The sequence below is a fragment of the Oncorhynchus masou genome, chromosome 18 (assembly GCF_036934945.1).
Source record: "Oncorhynchus masou masou isolate Uvic2021 chromosome 18, UVic_Omas_1.1, whole genome shotgun sequence".
Taxonomy (NCBI): Eukaryota; Metazoa; Chordata; class Actinopteri; order Salmoniformes; family Salmonidae; genus Oncorhynchus; species Oncorhynchus masou.
In genome coordinates, this window is record NC_088229.1 from 7271519 (window position 1) to 7283803 (window position 12285).

Here is a 12285-nt window from a genome sequence, read left to right on the forward strand (position 1 = left end):
ATTTAATACAACGAAATGTTGTTTAAATGCTGCGCGCTTTATGTCCCTACCATGTGTCGCAATCGCAAATCCCTCACAGTGTATTTATTTGTAGGCTAAAGCCTTAAAATAATATAGCCTAAATAATTCATTTGCGTTCCTTCTTAGGCTCCCTCTCTGGCTTCTGACATATATAGGGTGTTTGTATGCTGTTTAATATGACATGTAACCTATTTGAAATTATGTTCGCTTCACATTCACACTTTCATGTTTATTCAAATACTTTTCATTCAAATCCACATGGTTTGGTTTCAATACTTAAATACAAATTGGTAGGTCCAGGTAGTCACAAAAATAGATGGGTGTTGCTTAACTTGTGATGTTAATGAATGGAGCGAATTTGCATTTCCCCTCCCCCGGTGCGCGTGGAGCGTTTTTAGTGGAGGCTTGGAGCGGTAGGAAAATACACGAAGCACCATGAGCGATGAGCGTGATTTCCAACTGCTCATCTCGGCTCACGAACTCTGGTCACAACTATTCGGTGTTCATTATTAAGGTATTTTTGATATTCAACAATATAACCAAAAGCTATTTCCCTCCCCTTCCCAGATTCTTGCTCGATGTGACCTGTGTTTGATCCAGGAGGTTCGAGATGCAAAAGGTGAAGCCATACCTACACTGATGAAGGATCTTAACAGGTACATAACAGGATCTTAACAGGTACATAACAGGATCTTAACAGGTACATAACAAGATCTTAACAGGTACATAACAGGATCTTAACAGGTACATAACATGATCTTAACAGGTACATAACATGATCTTAACAGGTACATAACAGGATCTTAACAGGTACATAACACAATCTTAACAGGTACATAACAGGTACATAACAGGATCTTAACAGGTACATAACAGGATCTTAACAGGTACATAACAGGATCTTAACACAATCTTAACAGGTACATAACAGGATCTTAACAGGTACATAACATGATCTTAACAGGATCTTAACAGGTACATAACAGGATCTTAACAGGTACATAACAGGATCTTAACAGGTACATAACATGATCTTAACAGGTACATAACATGATCTTAACAGGATCTTAACAGGTACATAACATGATCTTGACATGATCTTAACAGGTACATAACAGGATCTTAACAGGTACATAACATGATCTTAACAGGTACACATGATCTTAACAGGTACATCAGATTAACAGGATTTTAACAGGATCTTAACAGGTACATAACAGGTACATAACATGATCTTAACAGGTACATAACAGGATAACAGGTACATAACAGGATCTTAACAAATTGTACATTTGTTGACATAACATTTTACATAAAAAAATGATCTTAACAGGTACATAACAAGATCTTATCTTAACAGGATTTTTAGATATGGATGAGGCAGAGAGAGTGAGTCAGGTTAAACATGTTTACTGAAGTAATATGGCAACAATACAGGCTGTATACAGCGGGGTCTGCCATTACAGAAGTAATCCTTTATAAGATATTTACAGTATGTACAGATGAAGTCTTATCAGGGTTAGGGTTCTGATCGTCACCTGATGTCTGTTTGTCTTTCCACCATCAGCTTTGACAAATCACATGCATACTCCTACGTGGAGAGTAAGAGACTGGGGAAGAAAACCTACAAAGAGCAATATGTCTACATTTACAAGTAAGCCGTTACATTTTTACACAGGCTTTACATTAAACTTTACGTTTTAGATAAGAATCTTTGAAACACTGCAGCACTCCTAATTTCTAGTATACTCTCTCTCGTTTGATTGGTTGGTTGGTTGATTGATTCATTTGGCTTGAATCATCTCTAGGAAAGATGTGCTGCAGGTCCGAGAGCATTGCCAGTATCCTGAGCTAGAGGGAGGAGAGAGGACGAATAACGACACTGAGGTTTTCTCCAGAGAGCCTTTCATTGTCCGGTTTCACTCACCCACTACCTGTGAGAACCTTCAATATATCAATCACCGTCTTAAGTTATAATGTCATATCATCTCATATCATGCAATTTGGAGATAGGAACATGCCATGTGTTAAAGGATTTTAGGATACCTAGCCTGGATACCTAGCAGAAAATACCTAGCAGATAGTCCTAGCCTGGTCTCACATCTGTTTGTGTCTTGCCAGCCATGTGACCATATGGGGTTGTCAAGACAGCAGTGTTGTTTTCGTGTCTACCTAAAGCGAGACCGATTCAAGACCTAGACCGGGGGGGTGAGACCGATTCAAGACCGGAGGGGGGCGAGACCGATTCAAGACCGGAGGGGGGCGAGACCGATTCAAGACCGGAGGGGGGCGAGACCGATTCAAGACCTAGACCGGATGGGGGCGAGACCGATTCAAGACCTAGACCGGAGGGGGGAGACCGATTCAAGACCGGAAGGGGGCAAGACCGATTCAAGACCGGAGGGGGGCGAGACCAATTCAAGACCTAGACCGGAGGGGAGCGAGACGGGAGGGGGGCGAGACCGATTCAAGACCGGAGGGGGGCGAGACCGATTCAAGACCTAGACCGGAGGGGGGAGACCAATTCAAGACCGGAGGGGGGCGAGACGATTCAAGACCGAGACCGGAGGGGAGCGAGACCGGAGGGGGGCGCGTCCGATTCAAAACCTAGACCGGATGGGGGCGAGACCGATTCAAGACCTAGACCGGAGGGGGGCGAGACCAATTCAAGCCCGAGACACCTTGAGCAGAAAAATGTGAGTTCAACTCAAGATCATGAATGTAATTTTGTCAAATCGCCACAATAATAAGACTTCAACAAGTCCAAGATTTCCAAGTTCACATTTCAGAGGAACAAATGGCTTCTTCAGACATACAGAATGGTGAAAATAATTTAGTTCTGAACTGATTTCCCTAGTTAAATAAAAACAATTGTATCGATCTGATGTGTTTTACAAAAAGTGCATTCCTATATGGAGCGCGCTGGTAATATGGGCGCTGTCTTTACAGCATCAGGAGCCCGTTACACACATCCTTGGACGTGTCACACTTGTCGCTTTTGGTGATAGTGTGATGGTGATGGTGTTAGGCCGGGAGTTCCAGGCAATAATGGCTCTATATAATATTGTATCACGACACAAGGTGAGACCCAGGTGCAGACACAGGAGGCAGCTGGTTGGAGACTTACAATGTTTATTAATCCAAAAGGAGGAGGCAAGAGAATGGTGGTGGAACAGGAAAATAGGTCAAAACCAGATCAGAGTCTAGGAGGTACAGAGTGGCAGACAGGCTCATGGTCAAGGCAGGCAGAATGGTCAGGCAGGTGGGTACAGAGTCCAGGAGGTACAGAGTGGCAGACAGGCTTCGAGGTCAAGGCAGGCAGAATGGTCAGGCAGGTGGGTACAGAGTCCAGAAACAGGCACGGGTCAAAACCGTGAGGGCTATAAAAAGGAGAATAGGAAAAAAACGCTGGTTGACTTGGAAAAACATACAAGATGAACTGGCACAGAGAGACAGGAAACACAGGGATAAATACACTGGGGAAAAATCAGTGATACCTGGAGTGGGTGGAGACAATCACAATGACAGGTGAAAACAGATCAGGGCGTAATAATATTGTAGCTTTCTTTAATTTAATCTGGATTTATGGACTGTGTTGTTGGACTATGGGGACTATGTTGTTGGACTATGGGGACTGTGTTGTTGGACTATGGGGACTGTGTTGTTGGACTATGGGGACTGTGTTGTTGGACTATGGGGACTGTGTTGTTGGACTATGGGGACTGTGTTGTTGGACTATGGGGACTGTGTTGTTGGACTATGGGGACTGTGTTGTTGGACTATGGGGACCGTGTTGTTGGACTATGGGGACCGTGTTGTTGGACTATGGGGACTGTGTTGTTGGACTATGGGGACTGTGTTGTTGGACTATGGGGACTGTGTTGTTGGACTATGGGGACTGTGTTGTTGGACTATGGGGACCGTGTTGTTGGACTATGGGGACTGTGTTGTTGGACTATGGGGACCGTGTTGTTGGACTATGGGGACTGTGTTGTTGGACTATGGGGACTGTGTTGTTGGACTATGGGGACTGTGTTGTTGTTAGCATTATCCCTGTGTTTGAGTGGCAGCTTGAAGGTCGGCTCAGCTTCAGGCCGGTTTGACTCAGTTGGGTGCATAAAGTGTTTCAGTTATTTTCATGATTTTTCAACATTTGGTACAGCGTGTTGGAAGGTCCAATAGCCACGGTTCGCCACTGCCCAAACAGTGAAGACTGTTACAATTCTCCCGGTGTGGGGGGGGGGGTGAGCTGAGTGGAGCGGAGCTGAGTGGAGCTGGAGCAGAGCGAGGAGCAGAGAGTGCCCAATTTGACTGGAGCCCACTCCAGTGGCGCTTACCTCAGGAGCTCAGGGCATGCCTGCCCCAGCATGCAAAAGTCTAATTGTGAGCTGATAATAGCCCCTTGCTTTAGCTACTGTCATAGAGTTTGCTAAATATTTTCATAAAGAAACAGGTGTTTTTGTATATTTAAACACAGGTGCTAAATCACGATGACTTAAAAAGATGAGGTCCAAGAGCAAGAGAAGGAGTGTGGTGATATAGTGTCCACTGGTGTGTGTAAGGCTTGGATGCCACCTGCTGGTATGGTGCTAAACTGTTATAGGTTACAGACCGGATGCCGTTGTTCTATCCGTGGGAAATGACAGTTGTTACATGCTGGCTACATGATACATCCACAACTAAATCGTTGTGGAATCTGAAAAGACGTCTCAAAAGTATGCTGGTGTACTTTACTACGTGCACATGCTGGAATAAAGGAATGAGGTGGGTAGATAACTGATAACTACGTGTGTTATTGTAGAGAGGTGTTTATAAGCTAAAAATCTGATCTCTTAAACTTCTCGTTCATTATCGTTATTATCTATACAATAGGCCATAATTGATTTTGAAACAATAGGCCATGGCATATTCCCACGTTCAAGGAGCTTTCAATTTGATCTGCCCAGCCTGGCAGGAGTGGCCAAGGGGGGTGTTTCGCATCCCTCGTGTATCTGCAAGTGTGTAGAGGAAATTCTCCGCTGCTGGCCGGTGTTGTGCCGAAAATCTCCCCCCTGCTGGAATTCCCCCTTCTATTTTGTGACTAGAGTCCAATACTTTCTGTGGCACACAGAGTCAACTACTTTCTATAGAACAAACTTCGCGTCAGGATAGGCATCGGTAATTAATAATGAATGTATGGGTGTTATATTAAACAGAGGGAGTAAAATGTTGGCAGGCAAGGGCGCCATACAAGCTAGAACCGCCATATACACTTGAAACAAATATCCAAACCGAAAACTGCAGACACAAATGCTTTCTGCTACTAAAATCAGTGAAGTCTAGGCTAAACTGACAACGGAGTGAATAGAAGTAATCTCAACTAGCAGGCAAATCGCAGCAATGAAGAACGCCAAGGGGCGGATTCTGGCAGGGGGGGAGATTTTCAGCACAACACCTGTTCTCCTTGCACCATCGCATGAGCCGGAAGTCACAGACTGGCCAAACTCGTGTTTCTAAAAATGAATTCAAGATTAAGGAAAAAAGAAACCGCACACTGTTCTTGATAGTATAACTGATATTTAATAAGCTTACGTACGTGTCGGCCTCAGTCAGAGCTTTTGTGAGTTTATTTTTAAATTAGCGCCTTTAAGTAGACCTAGCCCCACCCACATCCGTTCCACGCGTCGAATGGGGTTGCAGACGAAGGAAAAACAAAAAAGTGCAACCAAATATAACAATAGGCATTTTATAAATATTCAAATAAAGTGTGTAAATACGATGTATTAAACACGTCTGTAAAATCACAATGAGGACATAGACCTACCGAGCAAGTTTTCATTAATCATTGGGTACATCGTACGAAAAACATCAGGGTTAACTTAAATAGGGGCACAATTCATGTTCAAATTCACAACATAACATACATAGGCATTTCAGCATTAAGTCCTTTAGGAAATAATGTCTGGAGGGTGAAAATCCCAAAACATTCCCTTTAACTTAGAGTATTATTAATATCACCTCCCCTGTCTGATTTCTTAACTTTCTCTACGCCACAACATCTAAAGGTAGAAATGTCATGCTTTAGATCATTAAAATGTACTGCGACTGGATTATCCCTGTCGTTTCTCCTGATTGAACTTTTATGTTCACTAATTCTCTGTTTGAGAGAACGAGAGGTTTTACCTACATATCACAGCCCACATGGACATTTAATAATGTAAATAACATGGGTGGTGGAACACGTAATAATGTCATTTATTTGGAAGCGTTTTCCTGTATGTGGGTGGCAGACATATTCACACTTCATCATGTTGTTGCACTGTGCGCATCCTCTGCGTTTAAAGCTACCATTTGGAAGAGGGCGTAAAAGAGCCTGATACTATCAAGAGCAGTGTGCGGTTTCTTTTTTCCTTCATCTTGTTCTACTGTTACCATGCACCTGCAAAAAAAGATTGCTCAGATGTGCGAGTGCCTTTTGAATTTTAACAATGAATTCAAAAAAATAAAATGAATTCAAAAGGCACTAATAAGTCATTTTTTGTTTAATTTGTAGGCTATTTCATTCTAAGTAAGTCACAGCCTTTATGCGCAATGTATAGACTATAATTATTTAATACAACGAAATGTTGTTTAAATGTTGCGCGCTTGCGCTCGCAAATACTTCACAATGTATTCATTTGTAGGCTATAGCCTTGAACTAATTGAAATAATATAGCCTAAATAATTCGTTTCCGTTCCTTCTTAGGCTCCCTGTCTGGCTCCTGACCTATCTATAGTGTTTATTTAATGTATCCTTTATTTAACTAGGCAAGCCAGTTAAGAACACATTCGTATTTACAATGACGGCCTACCAGAAGGAAATTTGCATCCCGCGGGGACGGGGCTGGGACCCATCACAACAAGAGAGACACCACAACACTACATAAAGAGAGACCTGCATGGCAGCAACATATGACAACACAGCATGTTAGCAACACAACATGACAACAACACGGTAGCAGCACAACATGGTAGAAGCACAAAACATGGTACAGACAACAGCACAAAGAGCAAGAAGGTAGAGACAACAATACATCACGCGAAGCAACCACAGCTGTCAGTAAGAGTATCCGTGAGTGAGTCACTGAATGAAGAGATTGAGATAAAACTGTACAGTTTGAGTGTTTGTTGCAGTTTATCCCCACCGCTAGCTGCAGCGAACTGAAAAGAGGAGCGACCCAGAGATGTGTGTGCTTTGGGGACCTTTAACCGAATGTGACTGGTAGAACGGGTGTTTATATGCTGTTTAAAATGGGTGTTTATATGCTGTTTAAAATGACATGTAGCCTATTTGAAATGGTGTACGCTTCTTACATTCACCTTTTCATGTCTATTCAAATAATTTGAATTCAAATCCATATGGTTTAGTTTCAATACTTAAATACCAAATGGTAGATCCAGGTAGTCACAAAAATAGATGGGTGTTGGTTAAATTGTGATTTTAAATGAATGGAGCGAAATTGTAACGGGATTTGTTTTTAGTATGGAGCAGTTTTTAATAGAGCCGTAGTAAAGGACATGGAGCGGTGCGCGTGAGTGATGAGCTGTATTTCCAACCACTCAACTCCGCGTAGTAAAGGACATGGAGCGGTGCGCGTGAGTGATGAGCTGTATTTCCAACCACTCAACTCCGCTACCAGCGAGAGAGACAAAGTTTTGAGGATATTTTTCAATTAAAGTAAAGAACAGAAATGTTATGAGTAAAGTAGGAGGCCCAGGTTTCAATAGGCGTTAAGATATTTTTGCATGAATGTGTCTATATTGGGCTCCCGAATGGCACAGCGGTCTAAGGCACTGCATCTCAGTGCTAGAGGCGTCACTGCAGACCCTGGTTTGATCCCGGGCTGTATTACAACCGGCTGTGATTGATCGGGAGTCCCATAGAGCAGCGCACAATTGGCCCAGCATCGTCAGGGGAGGGTTTAGCTGGGGTAGGCCTTCATTGTAAATCAGAATTGGTTCTTTAACTGACTTGCCTACTTAAATAAAGGTTAAATACAAAACATATATATTTGGCCTGGTGAAGCAGTTTTATGCGCTGACTGAATGAAAGCTGATAATTAATGAGTTTTTTTACTCCTTCTACTTCACCAGCTGTAACCTGCAGCTCTATGGTGAGAAACATCTCAGTTCCAGGGGGGGGGGGGACCCTATACTATCCTGGAACTTGAGTACAAGTCATTACAAGGCTGCTTCCTACCATTCTATGGCAGCTCCTGGGGGCTGACACTGGCGGGCTGACGCTGTCGTAGTCCACGTTGGGGTCAAACGACATTAGGAGGGCTAGCTCGGAACTGCTGGAAATTGATTTTAAAGAACTGATTCTAGGTCTGAAAGATGTTTTATTTTTTTTAAAGCGGCCAATTATTGCAGGCCCGATAACATCTCTGTGCCGCTGCTGTGAAATATTCATCAAGCTACTGGCATTACTAAGTCTACTGTAGCGTTGTTGGCCTCTATAAATAACACCTTCTGGAAACAGAACGTGGTCTACAGAAATGATGGAGTCCATCCAAGTCGTCTTGGCTCCTGGACCCTGTCCGCGCATTTCAAGGTTGCGTTGAGACAATGACTTACCAGTGAACGAAAACCCAGCTGAGATGATCCCTACCATTGTGTCACTGAGTTGTCATAGTGCTGCTATGGGTCATTGGCAATAATGTAAGCAACCTAATTTATGTCCCCTCTTAACTCCCCTGAATACCTCTGCTAATCCTACAGATATTGTATGCAGTAATCTTGCGCCTATGAACCTGAGTTATACTGTTAGCACTGAGGCGGTGGGCCCTATTAGGAGGTCCACTGTGTGCAGCTCACCCTGCACTATCAGCTCAAACAAAAATAACACTGTCATATCTACCTCTGATAGGTCTCCCTGTAAAGCGATTAAAAACAATCAAGAATCCCAGAAAAGTGCTAAAAATTGCACACTTAATTAACTAGGCAAGTCAGTTAAGAACAAATTCTTATTTAGAATGACGGTCTACCGGGGAACAGCCTTGTTCAGGGGCAGCACGACAGCTTTTTACCTTGTCAGCTTGGGGATTCAATCCATCAACCTTTCGGTTACTGACCCAATGCTCAAACCACTAGGCTACTTGCCGCACCAAATTAACATATACATTAACATATGTAGCCTAATAAACAAGGTTCATGAATTCAATAACTTGCTAGTAACATATAACATTCATATACTGACTATCTCTTAAATTCACTTAGATAATACAGTACATTTGATGATACAGTGGTAGCAAAACATGATTTCAACATCTTCAGAAGAGACAGGAATGCCAATGGTGGAGGTGTTGCCATTTATGTTCAGAGTCATATTACTGTCATGTTTAGAGAGGATCTCATGTCAAAATGCTGTTGAAGTAATATGGTAACAGGTTCACCTGCCTCACCTAAAGCCCATTTTTGTAGGAGGCTGCTATAGACCACCAAGTGCTAACAGTCAGTATCTGGATAATATTAATGGATAATAATTAACAACAGGTTTTCAGCATGCTTATAGGGAAGGAGAGAAATTTGAGAGAAATTGATAATAAAAAGATTGTGGGAGCTGTTTTGTCAGACTTCAGTGCAGCTTTTGACATTATTGATTATAATCTGCTGCTGGAAAAACTGATGTGTTATGTCTTTACATCCCCTGCTATACTGTGGATTGAGAGTTACCTGTCTAACAGAACACAGAGGGTGTTCTTTAATGGAAGCCTTGCCAACATAATCCAAGTAGAGTCAGGCATACCCCAGGGCAGCTGTTTGGGACAAATGATTCACTAAACCCTAAATATTGTAATGAATAATGTGGAAATTGAGGCAGTTGAGGTCAACTGTCATGGTCAAAATCTATTGATGCAACAGTAGCTAAGCTGGGGTCTTTCCATAATAAAGCGCTGTTTTGTCACACCTGGACTACTGTTCAGTCGTGTGGTCAGGTGCCACAAAGAGGGACTTTGGAAAATTACAATTGGCCCTGAACATGGCAGCACAGCGGGCCCTTAAAACATACACAGAGAGCTAACATTAATAACATGCATGTCAATCTCTTCTGGCTCAAAGTAGAGGAGGGATTGACTTCATCACTACTTGTATTTGTTAGAGGTATTGACATGTTGAATGCACCGAGCTGTCTGTTTAGACTACTAGCACAAAGCTCAGACACCCATGCATACCCCACAAGACATGCCAACAAAGGTCTCTTCCAAGTCCAGAACAGACTATGGGAGGCTCACAGTACTACATAGATTCATGACTACATGTAACTCTATTCCACATCAAATAACTCGTGCAAGCAGTAAAATTAGATTAAAAAAAAAAAAATTTAACAGATAAAAAATCTGCAGACTGTGAAGAGACACACACACATGATAACATACGCACTATACAACATGTACACATGGATTTTGTGTTGTAGATATGTAGTAGTAGTGGCCTGAGGGAACACACTTAATGTGTTGCGAAATCTGTTGTGAAATGTAATGTAATGGTGATCCATAATAAATACAAATATTCCGCTGGTCTTGGGAGGAAATGATAAGTCCTCACTGTCCAAGACCGAGTCAAGACTGAGTAAAAATGTATCCGAAAACCGAGACAAGATCATGACACTCAACATGTGGTCTCGAGACCAGACTCGACAACACTGTCAGAAATAGATCTGGGACAAGGCTAAGATACTCCTAACAAACTCCCAAAATTATAAATGACATAAGAGGAATTTATTTTTAATCTCTCCTTCTGCAGTGGTGAAGGATTTTGTCTTGGTGGGCCAACACACCTGTCCCAAAACGGCAATGAAAGAGATCGATGAACTCTACACTGTTTTCAATGGGATCTGCAAGAAGTGGAAGACTGAGGTTAGTTGGTTTAAATCATTGATATCAGATAACATTACTAGAAGCTCCTCAGATTTCTAGCATCTTATTCCTTCCTCTTTCTCTTGTTAATAACTAACCATTTTGTGTTTATTTGTTTGATACTGGTCATCTGTCTTCCTCTAGAATGTGGTGATCTTAGGGGACCTGAACGCAGCCTGCAGCTACATCACCATCAAGGGCTTTAGAGCTGTGCGTTTGAGAAGCGACCCCAAGTTCCGCTGGCTGATTGGAGATGAACAGGATACAACCGTTCGGCAGAAGACACACTGCGCTTACGACAGGTCAGTGACCCATACAATAGAATCATTGTAGAAGACTTGGATGTGTGCTGGTACATGTGTTCTGTATGTTTGTCTGTGGGTGAAGCTTCTTGCTGCAATCATGATATGTCTCCTCTCTCTCTATACGTCATACTCCAGGATAGTTATTCATGGCAGAGAGATGATCTCTGGGATAGTTCCAGATTCAGCTAAACCCTTCAACTTTAAAGAGGAGTTCCACCTTACTGAAGAAGAGGTAACTTAACTTCTCAGAAATTATAAATCAGTTGATATGTATAATATAAGTTTAAATTAAGCTGTATTCTTTTTTGATTGACCGATTTTGATTATGTGTTTGTTTACATTTAGGCCTTGGAAGTCAGCGACCACTTCCCAGTAGAAGTTGACCTGAAGCCCATCCATCGCTATCTCCTGCGCCATGAACTTTAGACCCCACTGCACAATCAACATCACCAACAACCATTGCAATCATGTTTTTACTCCCAATTATTTCAGTTGTATTTATTTATTTCAATTTATTTTAGGTACTTAATTAAATTATGTAGGAGTTTAGAAAAAAAATTAAGAGTGATTTTTGTTGGAATTTATACTGTACCAAACTGTATATACTATTAAGGAAAATAAACAAACGGTGTCTTTGTCTGCATAGAGACTAATAAACGTAATATATTGGATATCTAAATATTGTGATGTAGAATGAATTCTACTTTGGATTAATCCCTAACTCAGACTAACATAAGGAAATCAGTCAATTTAAATAAATTCATTAGGCCCGTATCTATGCATTTCACATGACTGTGCAGGGGCGCCGCCGTGGGTGGGCCTGGGAGGGCATAGGCCCAACCACTGGGAAGCCTGGCCCAGTCAATCAGAATGAGTTTTTTTTCCCACAAAAGGGCTTTATTACAGACAGAAATACTCTTCGGTTTCATCAGCTGTCCTGGTGGCTGGTCTCAGAAGATCCCACATGTAAAGAAGCCGGATGTGGAGGTCCTGGGCTGGTTTATGGTAGAGAAATGAACATTCAATTCTCAGTTAACAGTTCTGGTGGACCTTCCTACAGTCAGCATGGCAATTCCACACTT

At 42.2% G+C, this 12285-nt stretch overlaps 1 protein-coding gene across 2 annotated transcripts; it reads left to right on the forward strand.

Moving 5' to 3' along the window:
- The first annotated feature begins 443 nt into the window (after positions 1–443).
- dnase1l1l (deoxyribonuclease I-like 1-like) lies at positions 444–11882 on the forward strand. 2 transcript variants are annotated; one of them, XM_064922059.1, is made up of 7 exons: positions 444–677; positions 1589–1675; positions 1830–1957; positions 10786–10898; positions 11043–11200; positions 11339–11435; positions 11549–11882. In XM_064922059.1, exons 1-7 carry the CDS (start codon positions 661–663, stop codon positions 11627–11629), a joined length of 681 nt encoding a protein of 226 aa, XP_064778131.1. In that variant the 5' UTR covers positions 444–660; the 3' UTR covers positions 11630–11882. The 2 variants fall into 2 exon arrangements, with proteins under 2 accessions (XP_064778131.1, XP_064778132.1); XM_064922060.1 differs by lacking the exons at positions 444–677; positions 1589–1675; positions 1830–1957 and adding an exon at positions 6586–7115.
- The last annotated feature ends 403 nt before the right edge of the window (positions 11883–12285 follow it).

Coding starts and splice junctions, on each gene's coding strand:
- dnase1l1l (XM_064922059.1), top strand. Junction 1,676..1,829: donor CAATATGTCTACATTTACAA/GTAAGCCGTTAC, acceptor AATCATCTCTAG/GAAAGATGTGCTGCAGGTCC. Junction 1,958..10,785: donor GTTTCACTCACCCACTACCT/GTGAGAACCTTC, acceptor CTCCTTCTGCAG/TGGTGAAGGATTTTGTCTTG.